Genomic DNA, 20475 nt, shown 5'->3' with positions numbered 1-20475 from the left:
TTAAGAATCCAGACCTATAGAGCAAGCTAATAGGCAGAATTGTGATGTGTCATGGGAATAGCATCCTTGCTGGGACACTGTTTCCTCCTCAAGGCATGGGCCAACCCCCACAGTCTTTTTGATAGCATTCTTGATCTCTGTTTCCTAAGCTGGTAGATATAGGGATTTAGCAAGTGTGTGAGAACTGCATATACAGTTGATATTAGTTTGTTGGAATTAAATGATGCAATAGCTCTGGATTGAACACGCATGACAATCATGGCTGTGTAATAAATTATGACTATAGTGAGATGGGATGCACAGGTGGAGAAGGCTTTCTCCCTTCCCTGGGTGGATGGTACACAGAGAATGATGGAGACAATGTAGGCACAGAAGAAGATGGTAATGATTAGAGGGAAGACAAGACAACAGCCAAAAGCAAAGCTCACTAGCTCAGCTATGGGTACATCTTTGCAGGCAAGTTTGAGGACTGATGAGATGTCCCAGTAAAAGTGGTTCATGATATTGGAGCCACAGATGAGATGTGAAATGAAATAGACTTTTATCACAGTAATCATGAAGCCAGTCACACAGGAGAAAGCCATCAGCTGCACACATTAACCTGTGGTCACGATGACCAGGTATCAAAGAGAACATGTCAGTGCATTCCATTTAAAATAACAAAAACACAGACATATGATAAACTTCTACAAATAAAGAGTTGCTTAAATAATTTGTGGCTTATATATTATATGTCCAGCTATACAGATCTTTCTGAACCACAGTATTTTTAATATTTTTAGTTTTCATGATACAAGTCACCAAATTTCCTTTCAGTGAGGCTGAGCCAATTTGTACCTCCCCATACTCTAGTGAAACATGAAGGGTTTAGTTCCTGCACTTGCCAATCCTATCTGTAGGTGTGATACATGTGCCTTGCCTGCATGGCTCCAAATTATATTCATTTATCATGTTTCTTCATAGCTAGTATGTGCTAGAACACTGTCCTGGGTCATACTAATAAAATGATGAATAAACAAATGTGATTCTTGCCTCCATGGAGCTTGCAATCTAATTAGAGAGACAGAAGACTAAATAAACAACTTCACTCAGCCACTAGTTCAATGTGTACACTGACTGCAGTCAATCAGGAAATGAAGCTAAAACCCCTCTGTAGCCCAGGAGGCGATACATTGCCATCACGAAAATTCTTAGTTTCCTATTTCCTTGCCTTGGAATTAACACTAGAATGATCACCTCTTGGGCTCTGTTACCTCATGGGCTGCAACTGGTGGCCTGTGGCTGAAAGAGATCTCATCCAGAGTTTCCTGATGCTTTTCTGTAATGAAGCCTGTGCTTCCCTGAATGGCTTTCTCCTTCTGCTTCCCTTTTCTACACCTTCTGTGTCAGAACTAAAACCAAGAGCAAACCCAGGAAAGACCATATAGAGAGGCACGAGTTATGCATTTGTTTGTGTAAATATTAAAATTCAGTCATGTCTTCTACTTAGTCAACCCTTCCCACACCACCAGGATACATGATGCATAAACCTGCTCTACGTAAATTACATAGAAATCCAGCTTCTAGCTGCTACCTTGCAATCCATCCCTCTTCCTCCTCTTGGACTCATTCCTTGGTGTTGCCTTTGAAACTCTAGACCCTAATTTAGGCCCTAGAACCTTCTCTGGACTTCATAGAAGACATAGATCCCAAGTCTAAGATCATTTTTTAAGACTTGCATACCTCCCTCTACCCATCTCTGTTAGTGTTTCTGGACTTAGTATCCTGACCCTGGTAAAAGTGCAGAGTATGGCGCAGGGCTCTCTTGACCTCTTGGTTGCGCAAGCAGTAAATTATGGGGTTGAGCAATGGTACAATGACAGCATAAAGTACAGAGACAAGCTTGTTGGTGTCAAAAGCTGAAAGTGCCTTTGGCCGGGCATAGATGAAAATACTGGCTGCATAAAAGATGACCACAACAGTCAGGTGAGAGGCACAGGTGGAAAAGGCTTTATGGCGCCCAGCAGCAGAGGGAATGCGCATCACAGCACCAGTAATGGCCATGTAGGAGGCCCCCGTGACAGAGAGTGGTCACAGCAGGATGAAGATGGCCAGGACAAAGTCTGTAAGCTCTGATGTGGACATGTCAGTGCATGAAAGGTTGAGCAATGGGGAGACATCACAGAAAAAGTGATTGATGATGTTGGGGCCACAGTAAGAGAGGCGAGAAATGAGAAAAACTTTAACCATGGAGATGCCAAAACCTCCAGCCCAGGAGCTGGCTGCCAGCTGCACACAGAGCCGGCCACTGACAATGACAGCGTAGTGGAGAGGATGGCAGATGGCCACATAGCGGTCATAGGCCATAACAGCAAGAAGGACACACTCAGTGCAGCCCAGACCCAGGAAAAAATAGAGCTGTGTCATGCAGCCCTCGAAGGAAATTAGCTGTCCATAGCCCTGTTTGGACCCAACAAAGCCAGCTAGCATCTTTGGAATTGTGACAGTAACATACCAGATCTCCAGGAAAGACATATTAGCCAGAAAGAAGTACATGGGTTTGTGGAGGACAGAGTGGTTCCTAATTGCCGCAATGATGAGTGTGTTCTCAGTCAGCACCAACACATAGGCCAGCAGAGAAAGGGCAAACAATAGTGCCCGCAGTGGCACAGGAGCTGGAAAGCCTAACAGCACAAACTCACTGACTCTCCCACTCTGGTTCCTTTGTTCCATGGGGTTGGTCTTGCCCACTGTTCTTCAGGAAAGAGACGTGAGTGTCTTCAGGAGGCAGCAGCAAGAACCTAGACTTCCACTTGGTGGGTTTATACTGGTAAAATGCAATGTATGTGTTCCATATTCATCACAAACTGAGGCTGTTGCTCTCTTTTGTAATCTGAAAATAAGCTAAGGCAAAAGTGGTCAAGAATAAATGTCTTTGTATTGGAGATAGGGTAGGAGTCTGTTCTGGCCCTTGGAGAAGCATGTATTGATAAGCATTAGATAAAGGTGATACTATTTGGTCCCTGGAGAACACAGATAAAAAATAAAAGTAGTTAGAGAGTCTGGGATGCCCTAATATGAAAGTTTGCCTGTGAGCTGGATTGCAACTCTGTTTTGAGAAAATAAGTTACATAATGGAGGAATAACAATAATGTATAACACAACTGGGCATTTGCTATGTATTATTAGTACAGTCCTCATTCTAAAATTTTTGCAGATATTAATTCACTTACTCTCCAAAGAACCTTGAGTTGTACCCCACTTAATACATAAGGAAACTGAGGCATAATTAAGTGACTTATTCCAGGTCACATGAATAATAAGAGGTGGAACCAGGAAGTCAGAACCTCAGAGCTTTCAAAATATTCAGACAAATGAAGGAAGAATTGTAAGATACATCCTGGATTTACATCCAAGAGAGAGAATCTTTGAGGCTCAGCTAGGGAAGCAGGTCATCTCCTGCAAGAGAACAAAGTAAAACCCCAAAAGGTCAGCACCTGTTGAGTGAAAGTCTTACATAACCTAGTACTTAAGAGGGAGGATCTAGGACCCACCTGGAAGTCATATTAGGAAGCAGATTCTGGATGGCAAAAGAACTGAGAGTCCCAGTTATTCTCAAAGTTGTGTTCTCTGAGAATGAGAGTGAAACACCTTCCTTTAGTATTGTTCAAAGTTATACTGAGGCACCTTAAAATCTGAGCAAACATCAATTCAAATCAGGCAGTGCCAAACTGAAAGTGCTTAGGTGCCCCCCCCCCCCCCCCCCCCCCCCCCCCCCCCGGCGGAAGCTAGAGGCAAGGCTTCTTTCTATAGAGCAGATGCGGCAGTAAAGCAAGGACATTATCTGACTTGTCACAGCTTAAGTGGTTGCCCTATTTGGGAAGACCTAGATGGCTGTTTAAAAATTGTGTTTTCTCAGATACGAGTGCATTTACAATGGACTCTGGCTTAAGTTTCGTTTTGCTTACCTATGTAGACTACCAAGGCATTAAAGCCACCTAGTCTAATGGTATCCTTGTTTAGTTATTTTGACAGTATGGAGACCAATATAAAAGGATACATGTATTAAAAAAAAAAAAAAAAGAAAGGATACATGTAGTAGAGTACTTTTTTTTTCTTTTTTTTTTCTTTTCTTTCTTTTTTTTTTTAACCTTGGTATCAAAAATAAAATTTGTCCTTTCCAAACTTTAGGGCTCTGGATCTAATGTTGACATTTCCACATGGGAGTTGGTATAAAGAAAAGGCTATTGTCCCCCTATGGCCTCTGTATGGTTGTAGCATTGGAAGGGAGTACAGAGATTAGGAAAGAAAATGGGGAGAGAATCAGCTGAACACCTGGGTGCTATTTCCCCTCAGGAGATTCTTTACTTTTTCAGTCTTATGCCTGTTTCTGAGGTTAGCAGGGGCCAAATGTGCTCACACATCAGACTTCAACCTGAAAATTATTTTTTCCAGCTTTATTGATATATAATTGGCATATAAATGTATAAATTTAAGTTGTACAATGTGATGATTTGATACAAGTATATATTGTGAAATGTGTACTCTGGAAGTTATTCATCCTATAACTAAAAGTATGTATGTATGTGTGTATATATATATATATATCAGTATTATTCATCCATAAAAAGGAAAGAAATCCTGCCATTTGTAATGATGGATGTACCTTAAGGACATTCTACTAAGTGAATAAGCCAGACAGAGAAAGACAAATACTGTATATCTCATTTATATACAGGATATAAAAACATCAAACCTGCTAATGGTTTTATAACTGAATTTTTCTTTTCTTTATGCTCTGTTATTAATAGTTGAGTATTACTCAGTACTTGAGCCTTGGCATGTTTCTCAATATGAGAGTACTTCAGTGCAACTACAAAATACCCATATCCCTGGCTTGTATTTCCCATCACCCCCATTCTTTTCATCTACATCCACAATTTATTTCAAAATTTATGGTGGATCAACTATGTTCCAGACCACAGACTAAAAGTTGTGGCACATAAAATAGAAATAAGACATATGCTCAGTCTTCAGGAAGCTCGTAATCTAGTGGTAAGGACACATCTTCATCTTCTCATCCCTGAAAGTTTAAGCTGCCATACCCATCCCTACATTGTGTGCTAGTTTCAAAAATGGGAATCTCAAAAGTGCAATTGTCATTTGTAACCTTAGCCTTGGCTCTTTCTTCTCGATACCTGTCTCATATGCCATTCATCATGCACTGGGCCCTCTTAACCCCAGACCTTTTTGCTTATCCTTCAATATTTTCTGCCTTCATATTTGATGCTCTGCACACTTTAACAAAAAATTAGCCTTTCACACATGAACTGCTAATTAATCTCACTGCCTATAGTCTCTCCCCTAAAGATCAAATTTGACCATTTTAATCCCTTACTTAAAACCCTTTCATAGTAACCCATTGCTTACACAATAATGTTCAAGAAATTTAACATGGTGTATAAGTACTTTATGACCTGTCACTGCTGTCACCAAAACCTTATCTCTTGCCACCGCCTTCATTGTATTTTATACCCTGTAGCTCTTGGCTTACAGCATGTGTGTTACCTCTGTAGCTTTACTCATGCTACACGGCTGACTCCTAGTTAGCCTTCAAGTCTTGGTTCATGTGCCATCTCCTCACGGAGACAGTAGCTGTCCTTTTTCTCCTTTCCTCTTCACTGTTGGTGAGCTCCTCTCATTAGTGTTCCCATCCTATATTTTAACAGATATAGATTAATTAGATTAATTACCAGTATTTTTGTCTCTCCTTTTGACAATCGTTACTATTATAGGGTCTGCTTTAGTAACTGATCATTAAAGCTATTATAATGGTTGTATAGAAGCATGAATAGATGGAAAATGGAGAAAGGTACTTATGGGCAGAATAGATGAATAGATTATAGGAACAGATTATAGGAATAGATTATAGGAATAGAATATGAAGAAGGCAGAATGTAAAAAAGGAGTTGTGTGGAAGTGATCAGGAGTAGAGAATTTAAATGTATTACCAAAAAATTTGACAGAGTTGGAATAATATGTAAGGAAAATAGACATCAAATGTAGAAGAGTGAGTAGATCCACAGGGACCAGATAAAACATGAGGAAGTTAGATTACATTCACAGAGATTGGATCTTCTGTGGATAAAATGGATGATATTTGGTAGAAAAATTTGCTATATAGACAACAGATCCAATGAGAGAAGATTAGGTAAAGATAACTATAATATAGAAAGGACAGACAAAGAATGGGAGATCATAAAAGGTGTAGGGAGGGCAGGAAGAGTATGAATAAATAAAGAGACCAGCTTCAAGTAAAAAAGGTGAAAAAAGTGATAGTGGTCTACATATCAATAAAATAAAACAGATATGAAAAATGTTGAGCCCTGGGCAGTATGGCTCAGTTGGTTGGAGAATCATTCTGTAACCAAAAGGTTGCGGGTTCCATCCTCGGTCAGAGCACATACCTATGTTGTGGGTTTGATCCCCAGTCCTGGCACATACAATCCTCGGTCTGGGCGCATCCAGGAGGCAACCAACCAATGTTTCCTTCTCACGTCGTTGTTTCTCTCTCTCCCTTTCTCTGTAAAAAAGCAATGAAAAATGTCCTCAGGTGAGGATAAAAAGAAAAATGTTGATAGGGCTTTGGGTTTTATTACATGTGGAGAGGAATAAGAAGATAAATGTATGGGACAGAAAGCAAACTGACCACTTGAAGAGGCATGCAGCCATGAACAGAGTCCACTCACTTTATTCTGCTGTTTTTGACTCAGGGTCCTCCTAAGTGACCAGGTTGGTTATAAAAAAGACTTAGGGAGTGTATACAAAAGAAAGTTGAAGCATCAGGATGAAGAAAGGTGCTGCAGAGATTTCCCCACCTCTTCTTGCCATGATCAGAGAATGCTGCCAAGCGGGAAAGATTCTTTTATCTTGCACCTCCCTCCTGTAGTCCCTATTTTTTCCTCCTTCTTTCTGATGCTTTGGGATGGCTCTGAAGCTGGAGCCCAAGAGACCAAAATAGATACAACAGAAAGAAGAAAAAAAGACTGGGGCAGGCAGAGTCTTTGGAAAAGGGTACGTTTGGGAAACTTGGAAAATAGAAGTTTAAAAGGAAAGTTACATGAAGGAGAGGGTGCCACAATGACCTATGACCTCCCTTGCCTTCTCCTTCCTTGTTAGTCTGCATTTCTTTCTATCTTGCCACATTCCTGCTCAAAAGAAAGCTTTTGGATTTGGACCAGGCTAACCTGGCTTTATATCCTAGCTCAGTTGTTTAATCTTGGGCAATTTATTTAACCTCTTTGAACTTTAGATTAATAATCTATCAAATGGGATTAATCTACCTCACAGAGTTGTTGAAAGGAGTAAATATTATAAGATATATGAAGTGCTTGCAACATGATGGAGGTTCAACAATACTAGACTGTTTCTTCCTTTACCTTCTAAACTCATGTGGGTTACATCCCTTAATTTCATGATGTCATAGAAGGAGCACTGAAGTGAGAATTAGGTTTTCTGGGTTTTAGTTTCATGTTTGTAATTTATATTTTGTTAAATCTAGGGTTTTGTTACCTATCAGTTTATTTTCCATAAAATAACATTTATCACAGGTGTTTTGAGGATTAAATGAAACAAAGTTTGTGAAAGGTAAGCAGTCCATAGTAAGCAGTGTACGTGGAGGTTAATATTATGGGCTGCACAGTCATGCTGCTTGTGTTCAACCACATGACCTTGGGAAAAGTTTTTGAACTTTGTGTGCCTCCCTTGTCTTATCTGTGAAATGGGAATAATTCTGATACCTATCTCACAGAGTTGTGAAGAGTAAGTGAATATATGAATGAAAGTTTCTTAGATCAGCATCTGCAACAGAGTATTTCTCAATAAATATTTGTCGAATCTAAATCTGTTGAGACTGTAGAGGAATTATTTGTGGCAATATTTGGAGATGTAAGAGAAAGACCTTTGATATTCTGAGTTTAAGAGGGATTCTCATAACTAATTGGGAGAAAACAGTCTTCATTTTAAATAATGAGAACAAACTAAGTATGATTGGACAGTTATCATTGTCTGGATCATTGTGCTGTTTGTAAGCCTCACCAATCTTATGACAGGAATTTAGTGCTTCAGAAATGGAAAATATACTTAGGAAATCATGGAGAAGTACCCAAGCCAGAGAAAATGATGCAACAGTCAGAGGAATAGAGCTTAAAAGAATATCTGCAAAAGCCCTTAAAATAAAATCCTATTTTTTTTTTTTTTTAGGCCAGTCAAATTTAGTAGTGGGGGGGTTGTTTTACCAACTTTAGTGAAAATCCTAATTTTGAGTGAGATCATGTACCAAAGACATTGTAGTAAACCCTATTTTGAATAAAGAAATATATGTATGGACATAAATATTATTGACATACTATACTGTTAGTTGACAAACTACCAAAGCAAGCAGCTGATTAAATTAGCATTGACTTGGTTGATGTGGTAGTACTGTTTAAATAAGGAAGGTTTATAAAAGTTGAGATTTATTGAGGCTGATATCAGTTTGCTTTTGCTGATTATTATCAGTCAACAAATCACATCAATAGGCTAAATAAAATGAGCCATAATCATTTCAATATATATACTGTTTAATCCATTTGATAAACACCCTTGAGGATGGAGGGAATACATCCTTAAAGTAAAAAATAAAAATGCAGGTCCAAATTCCATTATTCAAAACAAATAGGACACTTGGAGTTTTCAGATTTTAGAAAGGCAATCCAGTGCGTGCAACATGATTTCCTAATACCTCCAGAGAGTTCAGAAGGAGAATTCTATTATCTAACATGTGAATGTCTCTGCTGCAAAACCTATGATTATTTTTACAATGCGGAATAAATAAAGGCACTTAGTCTCATCAGTTCATAACAGATTTTGTCATCCAGTGAGTTTAGGCCCCAAACTTAGAAAAAATGCTTAATTTCCAAAGTTGCTTGGAATTGCAGATAAAGGCTTATGAAATCAATATCTTTTTAAAATCAAATGTATATATAATGGTGAAATACTAGATATTTTCTTATTAAGACAGAAGAAGGCAAAATATTCTTTATCCCCATCATTTCATGATGCTTAGGCAGTTTTTATGAATATAATACATGAAAGAAATGAATAATAAATATTGAAAAGATAGATACAAAAATATTATTTGCATATATGATTTTTTAATTTGTTAAATATTTTATTGATTTTGCTATTACAGTTTTTCCAATTTTTCTCCTTTTGCCCCCCCTCCACCCAGTACCCCCATTCCCTCCAGCAATCCCCTTCCCTTAGTTCATGTCCATGGGTTATGCATATAAGTTGTTTGGCTTCTCCATTTCCTATACTGTTCTTAACATACCCCTGTCTATTTTGTACCTACCAATTATGCTTCTTAATCCCTGCACCTTTTCTTCATTCTCCCTCTTCCCTCTCCCAGCTGATAAACCTCCAGATGAGCCCCATGTCTATGATTCTGTTCCTGTTCTGTTTGTCTTCTTAGTTTGTGTTTTAGATTTAGTTGTTGATAGTTGTGCATTTGTTGCCATTTTAATGTTCATAGTTTTGATATTTTTTTTATATAGTTCCCTTCAACATTTTATATAATATTAGCTTGGTGATGATGAACTCCTTTAGCTTTACTTTGTCTGGGAAGTACTTTATCTGCCCTTCTATTCTAAATGATAGCTTTGTTGGATAGAGTAATCTAGGTTGTAAGTACTTGCTTTTCATCACTTTGAATACTTCTTGCCAGTGTCTTCTTGCCTGCAAAGTTTCTTTTGCGAAATCAGCTGACACTCTTAGAAGAACTCTTGTAGGTAACTCTCTTCTTTTATATTGCTGCTTTTAGATTCTCTCTTCATTTTTAATCTTTAGCATTTTAATTATGATGTGTCTTAGTGTGATCCTCTTTGGGTCTAGCTTGTTTGGGACTCTGTGCTTCCTGGACTTGAATGTCTATTTCCTTCACCAAGTTAGGGAAATTTTCTTTCATTATTTTTTTCAAATAACTTTTCAATGTCTTGCTCTTCCTCTTCTTTTGACACCCCTATGATTCGGATGTTGGTATGTTTGTTTGTCCCAGAGGTTGCTGAACCTGTCCTGTTTTTTGTTTGTTTGTTTTGTTTTGTTAATTCTTGTTTCTTCATTCTGCACTGTTTGACTGTTTATTTCTTCGTTATGTTCCAAATCATTGATTTGAAGCCTGGCTTCCTTCCCTTCACCATTGGATTTTTCTTCATTTCACTTAATATAGCCTTCACTTCTTCCCTTATGCATTTCTTCCCTCAGTCATGTCTGTCAAGTCTATGAGCATCATTATCACCAGTGTTTTGAACTCTGAATCTGTTAGGTTGGCTATCTCCTTGTCACTTATTTCTCCCACTGGAGCCTTGATCTGCTCCCTCTTTTGGGCCATACTTATCTGTTTCCTCAACTTGACAGCCTCCAGTATTCACCTCTGTGTCTTAGGTAGAGCTGTCCCACCTGTTACATTGTATGGGGCAGAGGCTTATGTATTCATCAGTGCAGGGTCACCCATTTTACCACCTTGTGACTCTGTATGTGGGGGAGGGATCAGAGAGGGAACAATGCCACTTGCTCAGCCCTTGACCTTTCCCCCATCACTTTACCTGCTTCCTGTATGCAACTGGCTTTCCTCTACCTGTTGCCCTGGTGATGGTTCCCAGAGTGGGTGGGTTTGCAGACATTCTAGGACCAGAGGGCCTCTAAACAGATTCTCATGATAGAGGGACAGTTTCTTTTGCCTCCCTAGCCCCTACTGGTTTTCACAGACAGAAGCACTGAGGCTTTATTTTACTGGTGCTAGAACTGTGATCTGCACAGCCTGGCCTGGGACTGGGATCGCTCCCTCGGTGTCCCTCCCCGCTTTTATAATGTATGGCTGCTCTTTCAGATGGCTGGCAACAGCCACTGCCTTGCTGCCACCACCACCATCACAGCCACCACACCATGTCCTCTCTGCCCCTTCTCCACCCCTCCTACCTGTCTGGATGAGTATTGCTTCTTTATATCTTTGTTTATTAGACTTCCATGCAGTTCAATTTTCTGATAGTTCTGGTTCTTTTTCGTTTTGAGGTCGATGTAATTCTTCTTATGGTTGTGGAAGGAGGCAAAGCATATCTACCTACACTTCCCTCTTGGCCAGAAATCACTTTTTTCTTCCTTATGTCCAAAATCGTTGATTTGAATCTTGGCTTCATCCCCTCCACTGTTGGTTCCCTGTGTATTTTTCATTTCACTTAATGAAACCCTCATCCTGGGTCTTTTTAATGTTGTTGCAGCACCCACTTATTTCCTTGAGCATCCTGATAACCAGTGTTTTGAACTCTGCATCTGATAGGTTGCTTATCTCCATTTCATTTATGTCTTTTCCTGGAGTTTTGTTCTGTTCTTTAATTTGAGCCCCATTTCTTTGTCTCCTCAATTTGGCAGCTTCCCTGTGTTTGTTTCTGGGTATTAGTTAGAGCTGCTTTGACTCCCTGTCTTAGTAGTGTGGCCTATTGTAGAACAGGTACCCATTTGGATGAATATGGCTTCTTTAAATCCCTGGTTGTCAGACTTCCATACAGCTCAATTTTATGATGAATCCGGGTGATGTTTGTTTTGTAGTTTAGTTGTAATTTTTGCTTTAGTTGTGTGCAGAGGTGAAGCGTATTTATCTGCACCTCCATCTTGGCCAGAAGTCTCTTAATCTTCCTACAGCCAGCTGGGTGGTCTGGGCAGCAGCCCCTTGCATGCACTGTGCCACACCACAGCTTGCATATATGATTATGCTCATGAAAAAGAAGAGTACTAAACTAAAAGCTATTAGATAATTGTAAGAAATACTACAGAAAGATTCCATGTACTCTTTCTGGTTTCCTATTGTCCATTATTACAAACAGGGTAATGACATGGATACAGGCAGGATACAGAATCCTCATTTCGTCCTTTTATGGGAAGACCTATTTCTATCCTGCCCCTATTCTTTCATTAGTGACCACTAGCTGTTATTTATTTCTATAATTTTTCATTTCTGAAATGCTATACAAATGGACTCATTTGCAATTGGCTTTTTTCACATAGCATAATTCTCTGTAGATTTATTCAGATTGTTGTGTGTATCAATAGTTCTTTTTTTTATTGCTGAATAGTATTACACACTATGGATGTACCTCAGTTGGTTTAAACATGCACCAGTTGAATCAGGACATCTGAGTTGTTTCCATTTTAGGCTATTATGAAGAAAGCTGTTATAAACATTCATGTACAGCTTTTCATGTACATTTAAATTTTCATTTCTCTGGGATAAATACACAGAAGTGCAATTGCTGAGTCATATGTCAATTACATGCTTAATTTTTAAAAGAAACTTCCAAAACCATTTCCAGAGTGGATATAACATTTTACATTACCACCACAATCATATGTGATGTAGTTTCTCATATCCTTGCCATCATTTGGTATTGTCACTATTTCTTGTTTTAGTCTTTTTGATAGATATATAGTGGTATCTTATTGTGGCTTAATTTGCATTTACCTAATGGCTATGAAACTGAACATCTTTTCATGTAGTATTTATTTGTCTCCTGTATATTGCTTCAGTGAAATGTCTCTGTGTCTTTGTTCCACTTTATACTTGGGTGTTCATTGTTTTTTTAACTGATGTTGTGAGAGTTTTTTAGTATGTCTCAGACCCAAGTTCTATATGTCTTGCAAATATATTACCCCAGTCTGTAGATTCTCCTTTGATCCTCTTAACAGAGTCTTACACAGAGCAAAAGTTTTCAATTTTGTTGAAGTTTAATTTATCAATTTTTTCTTTTATGGATTTTTTAGGTGTGAATTCTAAAAAGTTTTTGGTCTAGCCATAGTTCCCCAAATTTTTCTCTTATGTTTTTCTATCTAAGTTTTATAGTTTTGCATTTTACATGTAGGACCATGACTCATCCTGAATTAATTTTTGTATAAGGTGAGACTTAGGTCCAGGTTAATTTTTTTCATCCATGGATGCTCAAATGTTCCAGAACTATTTGTTGAAAAGGATTTCTTTCCTCTATTGAATTACTTTTGAACTTAAAAAAAAAAAAAAAATCAGTGACCATATATCTATGGGTTTACTTTTAGTTTCTATATTCTGTTTCATTGACCTATGTGTCTATGGCTCCATAAATAATACAGTCTTGATTACTGTAATTTATGTGCTATGATGGAGCTTTCAGCTAACACCATGGTGGTAATCACATTGCAATACATACATGTATGAAATTAATATTTTGTATACCTTAAACTTACAGAATGTTATATGTCAGTTATATCTCAACTAAAAAAAAGGAAAATAGAAGAGAAAAAAAGTCTTTATATTTACCCATGTTTTTGTTTGCTGGGTTCTTCCTTCCTTCCTATTGTTACAAATTTCTTTTATCATTTCCTTTCAGTTTAGAGGACTTTCTATAGCCATGCTTTAAGGGTATGTCTTTTGGTAAAATATCTTCTTTGTTTCTCTTCATCCGAGAATAGCTAGATTTCTTCTTCATTACTGAAAGATACTTTTACTGGATATTCAATTTAGAGTTGACTGTTTTGCTTCAGTGCTTGAAAAGTAGTGTGCTGGCCCTGACCGGCATGACTCAGTTGATTGGGCATCATCCAGCAAGTGAAATGTCATGGGTTAGATTCCTGGTCAGGACACATGCCTGGATTGCAGGTTCAGTCTCCAGTCCAGAAGCATTTGGGAGACAAACATCAATGTTTCTCTCCCTCTCTTTCTCCTGCCCTTCTCCCGTATATAAAAATAAATAAATAAAATATTTATTTTTAAAGAAAAGTAGTGTGCCCCTCCCTTGTGCTCCAAGGTTTTTAATTTATATTCAGTTTTCAGAAATTTGTTTCTGAAATGTCTTGTGGATTTCACTAGACTTATCCTATTTAGTATCCACTCAGATTCTTGAATCTATAGGTCTGTTTTTTGCCAAATTTGAGGATTTTCAGCTATTACTTTTCTGAGTACCTTTTCAGCCCCACTATCTTGGTCCTCTCCTAACCAGACTCTGATAACCTGAATGTTAAGATCTTTTGTGAGTCTCACTTGTCCCCTCTATTCTTTTCTCTCTTCCTCCACTTTGATGTTGAGCCCATCCACTCAACATTTTTATTTCCTTATTTAGTCTTTAAATTTCAAAATTTCCATTTGCATCTTCTTTATATGTTCTATTTCTTTACTCAGACCTTTTCTTTTTTCATTTTAAGTGTGTTTATAATTTTTCTTTATGCTGTCTACTTTAAAATATTTACCCATAATTCTGACATTTCTATAACCTCAGTATTGGCATCTCTTGGTTGTTTTTTATCATTCAGTTTGAGATCTTCCTGTTTCTTGGTATGATGAGCGATTTTCTACTGCAACCAGAATATATTTGATATTCTCTTGTGAAACTTGGATCTTACTTAAACCTTCTACTTTAGCTGGTTTTCTTTGACATTTCTCCTATATGAACAGGTTGGACACAGCCTTGTTACTGCCAGGTGCAGGAAGAAGTCTAGATTTATTTTTCACCTTCCATTGGCATCCAAATGTGGAGCTTCTTGTTACTGCTGGGCAAGGATATATTCCCTCTCCTTGTTGCTCTACAGATACCTTCCTGGGAGGAGTAAGAGTGCCTAGTACCGCTCACCATGTGGCCTCTACTGACACCACAATGGGTGGTCTCTTATTGGTGTCAGTAGATGGTGGTGAGTGTCCTGACTCTCCACCACGCAGGGCACCTTATTACTGCTGGATTGGGGCCGTAATCCAAGCTCTTTACTGACACCTGGTGGCAGTGGGGCAGTGGAGCTCAACACCTTCCAGAGGAAATAATCCTTGGCCCTTCCTTTAACCAGTCTGGTGAGAGTGGAAGTCTAGACTTGCCCACTCAGCTATTGCTAGTGTGGGTGGGGATAGTGTTACAGAAATAGGGGAGTCCAAAAACAAACCCCAGAGTTTGCAGCGGGGAGATAGGGAAAAGGAAGCAGCTTTCAGGATGCCTTTGCATGCCTGGGGCTAGTGGCTGGAAACTTTGTTGCACAAAGATCCGCTTTGAAACTTCCAAGGCTCAGGAAGATGGGAGGGGTCTTGGACTGTGGGATGGTATGGAAGGAGCCTACAGAGCCTGCACAGGGTTCTGTGAATGGTCAGAACTGTTTGTAACACCCACTGCGGCAGAGGACGCAGTCAGGGATATATAAGCAGCTGCAGACATTTTAGCATGCGCTCCCTCCATGTGGCTTGGAGGAGGGCGTCTCCAGGCTGCTTTGAGGGAAGCCTCCAGACTGCTTTAAGAAGAGGTTCTCGCCATGCGGTTTGCAGGAAGAAGGCAGTTTACAAGGAGGCTGAGAATCCAGGCAGTTCTGCATTGAGAGCTGGAGGGCACCATAGCACAGAAAGGACCTCCCCAATCAGAATTGAGTGATTGGCAGTTACTGGTAAAGCTGAACTGTGCCTAGGAAGTAGGGAAATGGTGTTTCTGACTTTCCTAAGACTGGCCAGGTCTGGGAGGGGGAGGCAGAACTATGTGCAAATAAACAATTCTTTTTCTTTTCACTAAAGTCTGGTATTGAGAGTTATAATTCTGGCGGCGGGCAATCGGACCCCTAACTAAACAGCCTGTGGGTTCTGTTACAATAGGACCACAATTTCTTTTTAATTTGGTTTGGCTGAAGTTGAGCAGTTATTGCCTAAAACATTCTATCTTCCTAGGTTGCCCCTTTGTTAGTTTAAAAATCAACTTTTGTTAAAATTTGTGACTTTGCCACATACATTTTATAATGTTATAAATTCAAAAATAAAATACTAAGATATATTTATTTCCAGATGTTATAAGTAAACTTTATAAAAGTATCAGTGTTTGAAAAAAGAAACATTTATGAGAAAATACAAAGAAAATTGGATTATCAAATATTGAAAAATTAGGTGGAATGTTTAATTAAAAAGACTCTATGAAATAACATAATTTCCACCGGCAAAAGATGTGAAATACTTCTGTAACAAATCTCCCCAAATTTTTTCATTTGGACAAAATGGCTCAGAGAGAAGATAACAAAGATACTGCTCTTCAAAGGATGACCATAGCAATTCCTCTCATTGAATCTAAAGAAAGAGAAGCACGGGCATTCCAGGTCAAGATGGCAACATCGGAAGATCTTCAACTCACCTTCTCCCACAGACACTCCAAATCTATAGCTACATATAAAAAAATTTTCTCTGAAACAAACCCTAAAACTAGATGGGCTACTCCTATACATTGGAGACATGAGGGAAAAAAGCCACATCACAATGGGTAGGAGAGGCTGAGACACAATTTCATTATAAACCCCACCCCTGGCATGAAAACCCACAATTGGGAGGAAACTCAAACCCCAAGCTTCTCCCTGGGGAGTGAAAGGTTTGAACCCCACCTCTGGCATCTCTTGTCACCTGAGAGACAAGCCCACTTCAAAAAACATCTAGCTTTGAAAGCCAATGGGACTTGTGTCCACAAAGATACAATGATCAGAAAAATAGTTCCTAATGTTCTCCTGAAGACTGACTCACTCCAGGGTCCAGCACAGACGCAGCCTACTATATAAAGCTCAGACTTTCTATAAAATAGATCAATTTGCTTATCTTAAAGTATCAGCCTGAGGGGCAGGCATATAATTTAACACACATCTAGGAACCTGCTGAAATACTTTTCAAAGACAGAAGCCAGAAGCCACCATCTTTTTGCTCTTCCTCTGTCTTGCTCAAGGTATCTCCCAGAAAGGAGCTTGTGTACTCAGCTTGTTACAGAACCCCTGGGCTGCTCCAATTGAATAGAAACCCATGGGCTGTTTAGTTAGGGGCCTGATTGCCCACAGCCTAAATTTTAACTCTCAATACCAGAGTTTAGTGAAAAGAAAGAGTTGTTTATTTCACAGTTATATAGATCTAATTATTTGTGGATTTCTGCTGTTAAGTCTTACATTCTTTAAAACACCATAAACACATATCCTTGCCTCCCCATACCAAACCAGGCTAGTTTTAGAAAAGTTAGAGATACCGTTTCCCTACTTTCTAAACACAGTTCAGCCTTACCAGTAGCTGCCAATTATTCAGTTCTGATTGGGGAGACCTTGTCTGTGTTATGGTGTCCACCAGCTTTTAATCCAGAATCTCGTGGGTTCTCAGCCTCCTTGTAAACTGCATGGTTAGTCCTTTGTAATCCACAGGGAGAGCCTTCCTTTTCAAAGCAGCAAGGTACATCCTTTCCTTAAAATTGCATTGTCAGTTCCCCAAAAACGCATGGTCGTCCTGTCCCCAGTCAAAACTCTATGGTCAGCCCAGCTAAAAGGTCTGCCACTTAATTTTTAAATCCCTGACTGTGTACTGTGATGCAGTGGGCATGGCACTCAGTTCTGAGCACTCATAGAACCTCACGCAGGCTCTGTGTGCTTTCTCCATACCATCCCCTGGTCCAAGACCCTCCCATCTACCTGAGGCCTTGGATGCATTAAGGCCATTGTGCATAACAAAGACACTAGCCACCAGCCTCAGGCATGTGGAGGCATTCTGAAAGCTGCTTCCTCCCAATCCCCCAGCCGCAAACTCTGGGGTTTTTTGGACTCCCCTGTTTCTGTAACAAGCTGGCACCGCAATTTGTGTGGCTGCCACCCAGGAGACACCTCTTGATCACTAGGCCTGATGGCCGGTGAGGTTTATTCTGGTGGGTCCTGCAGGACTATGACAAACAGAAAAACAGCTCTTAACTGCCTATACCCCAGGATACAGCAGCAAAGCAACAGACCAAGGCACCCAGTCTTTCTGTAAATTTTTTTTTTAAAGCCTTTTAGGTTATTTTCATAGAGATGGCCTTAGGTGCAAGTTTCTAATTAAACACACATATAGGTGCCAGCTATAGTCTTCTGCAGAGGTCTGGGAGGACAGTGGGTATCATTTTAGCCTTCTCTCTCTGTGCTCCACCCCAGGTTATCAGTGTCTCTGATGCAGGAACTTGAGTACCTGTTCGGTGCCCCAGCTTCTATGACTGCCACAAGAGGACACTCCTCTCAATACCTTAACTCCAGTGGGCAGTGGACTTTCCCTTCACAAATTCAACAGGATGGTAGCTGTCAGGGCAACCCTGCTCTGAGAAATCGCCCAGAGACTGCTGTGGGAACATATAAGTGATTTATTGAGGGAACAAAGGAAGGGGGAAGAGGGTTAAGGGGAGAGGCAATTCCCTGGACTGACTCAACGGCAGGTAGGAGCAAGGGAAAGGGTGGCGGAGGGGGTGGGGGTAGCTCCCAGTCCTCAGTGGGCCGTAGGAGAAAGGGAAACAGGAAGGGTGGCTCCCGGTCCTCCTCCTGAGCTGTAGGAATCGCCATGGGCACTTCTGCAGGCACCTTTTTTATACACCTTTCAGTAAGGGGGTTGCCCTGGCTGGTTTGGCTCAGTGGATTGAGCGTCGACCTGTGAGCTAAGTGTCGCTGGTTCGATCTTCCAGTCAGGGCACATCAGAGAAGGAAAACTCTGACCCCAAAAAACCTCCGCTGCCTTGCGGCATACCTCTTCAGGGGAAAGGCTAAGGGAGTAAACCCCGACAGAAAATCCGGAGCCGGAGTCCCTAAGGCGGTTTGACGTTGTAGTCAACACCGGCAACTCCTGCGGCGCACCTGAAGCCAAGCTGTATTGACTCCGTCTTTCCCTTGGACCCTTCAGCTGCGAAGAGAGGGGGGGTCTGCTGCATGGGCAACAGCAGACCCTCCATATCACCCTGCCCAGGCTCTGTAGCTTCAGCTTCACTGGAGAGGACACTCCAGCGTCATCGCAAGATGTCGATTCAACACGGGAGGAGACAGATACCGTGTCACTCCCGAGTCGGACTGCACAGCCATTCTCGGCGGTGCAGATAGACTCTTAAGAAGCTACACCATCGTCTCTCGAGACGGACGGCTGCCGATGACGAGTAAGGGGGAGTTTGCTTATTAACATATTCAGTAGGCTATTTACATCTCATTGCTTTCCCCCTCCCACACCAGCTTAGTTAACATATTGGGCTAAGTCCATTAGCATTTCCTCTGGGAAAGTTTCAGTCCATCAACATATCTTTTGGGAACTGCTAAGTCCAGGGCCAGGTTGATTAGCATACACCAAAGTCCAGGTGTACATGATCTGACAGTAGCAAACAAATGAAAAGTTCTTTTTTTTCATGTGTCAGTACTTTTAATATTGTATACATACAATTATAGTAAAAAGATGACTACAAACAAGATGCAGCCCCTTCATTTCCATGATCACCACACTGCATTACAGTAAACCAAGTTTATATTCCCCCATCAAGTGTGGTTCTCTCATTAGTTCTCTTTGTGATGGGTCATTAAGAATATCTTCAAATCCAGTAGTCTCACCATTACCCCTCAAAATATCCAGTGGAAGATTTGAGCTTGGAAGGAATGGAAGACGCTGAACCTGTTGCACTGCCTTGAATTCCATTCGCAATTTTAGTGGAGCAAACAGACCCTGGATGTTTCTCAGCGTGGAAAAATTCATTTTATCTTGGTTGAGCTGGAAATTTTTTTCTGATAATTCAAGAGGATGACTGGGCAAAAGTTCATTTTTCACACAAGTAAAACCTTTTCAAAGAAGATCATGACTTTCAAAAGGTCCACTTGCTGAAAGTTCAGTAATTGGAATGCTGTCCTTTAGCTGAGATCCAGGTCCTCTTGTATTCATCTTGTATTCATCTTCAGCTTGCTCTGCGAACAGCCTCTCGACAGCCAGCCTTGCCAAATGAAAAGTTCTTGACTGGTTATTGCCCCAGGGCTCAATGCAGAGGGAGCAGAATAAAACACTCATCTTCCAGTCTTCCGCTGAAAGAGTTGAATTTGCATTAAAAAAAGCTACTACCCAAGGGCCTGGCTTCCTGTCACCATCAATCTACCAAGACTGAGTCATGAAGAAATAGAAAATCTTTTTTTTATAGTGCTTATCTACAATAAATCCCTACAACAATAATTACATTCATAATTAAATAATTTGTAATAAATTCTATTCTACATTCAGAAATAACATTTTTAAATAGTTTTATTTTTTTTTTTAATTTTCCATTTTTTATTGTTGTTCTATTACAGTTGTCCCATTTTTCCCCTATTGCTCTCCCCTGCCTGGCCCACCTCCTCCCACTCCAACAGTCAATACCCACCCTGTTGTCCATGTCCATGGGTCATTTATACTAGTTCCTTGACTAGACCCTTCCCCTTTTTACCCCATTCTCGCCTACCCACCTCCCCTTTGGTCAAAGTCAGTTTGTTCCTTGTTTCTATGCTTCTGGTTCTATTTTGCTCATTTGTTTGTTTTGTTAATTAGGTTCCTGTAGTAGGTGAGATTATAATGGTATTTGTCTTTTGCCAATTGGCTTATTTCACTAAGCATAAAACTCTGCAATTCCATCCATTCTGTCTCAAAAGGTAGAAGTTCCTTCTTTC

At 40.0% G+C, this 20475-nt stretch overlaps 1 protein-coding gene and 2 pseudogenes across 1 annotated transcript; all 3 read right to left on the bottom strand.

Annotated features, from left to right (window-relative positions):
- On the bottom strand, positions 1 to 623 carry LOC150018244 (olfactory receptor 6B9-like; annotated as a pseudogene).
- A 1105-nt stretch (positions 624 to 1728) lies between these two features.
- Positions 1729 to 2764, bottom strand: LOC150018243 (olfactory receptor 6A2-like). Its single transcript, XM_090267678.1, is given in 1 exon segment — positions 1729 to 2764. A coding segment is annotated over 1 exon segment (984 nt). The 5' UTR covers positions 2713 to 2764.
- A 16533-nt stretch (positions 2765 to 19297) lies between these two features.
- LOC150018242 (proteasome maturation protein pseudogene) lies at positions 19298 to 19726 on the bottom strand (annotated as a pseudogene).
- Between the last annotated feature and the right edge of the window lie 749 nt (positions 19727 to 20475).

The sequence above is a fragment of the Furipterus horrens genome, unplaced genomic scaffold, assembly GCF_987537825.1.
Source record: "Furipterus horrens unplaced genomic scaffold, mFurHor1.1.pri manual_scaffold_2, whole genome shotgun sequence".
NCBI classification, from domain to species: domain Eukaryota; kingdom Metazoa; phylum Chordata; class Mammalia; order Chiroptera; family Furipteridae; genus Furipterus; species Furipterus horrens.
The sequence above is the reverse complement of the archived record's forward strand: the minus strand, read 5'-3'. Positions and strand labels throughout refer to the sequence as shown.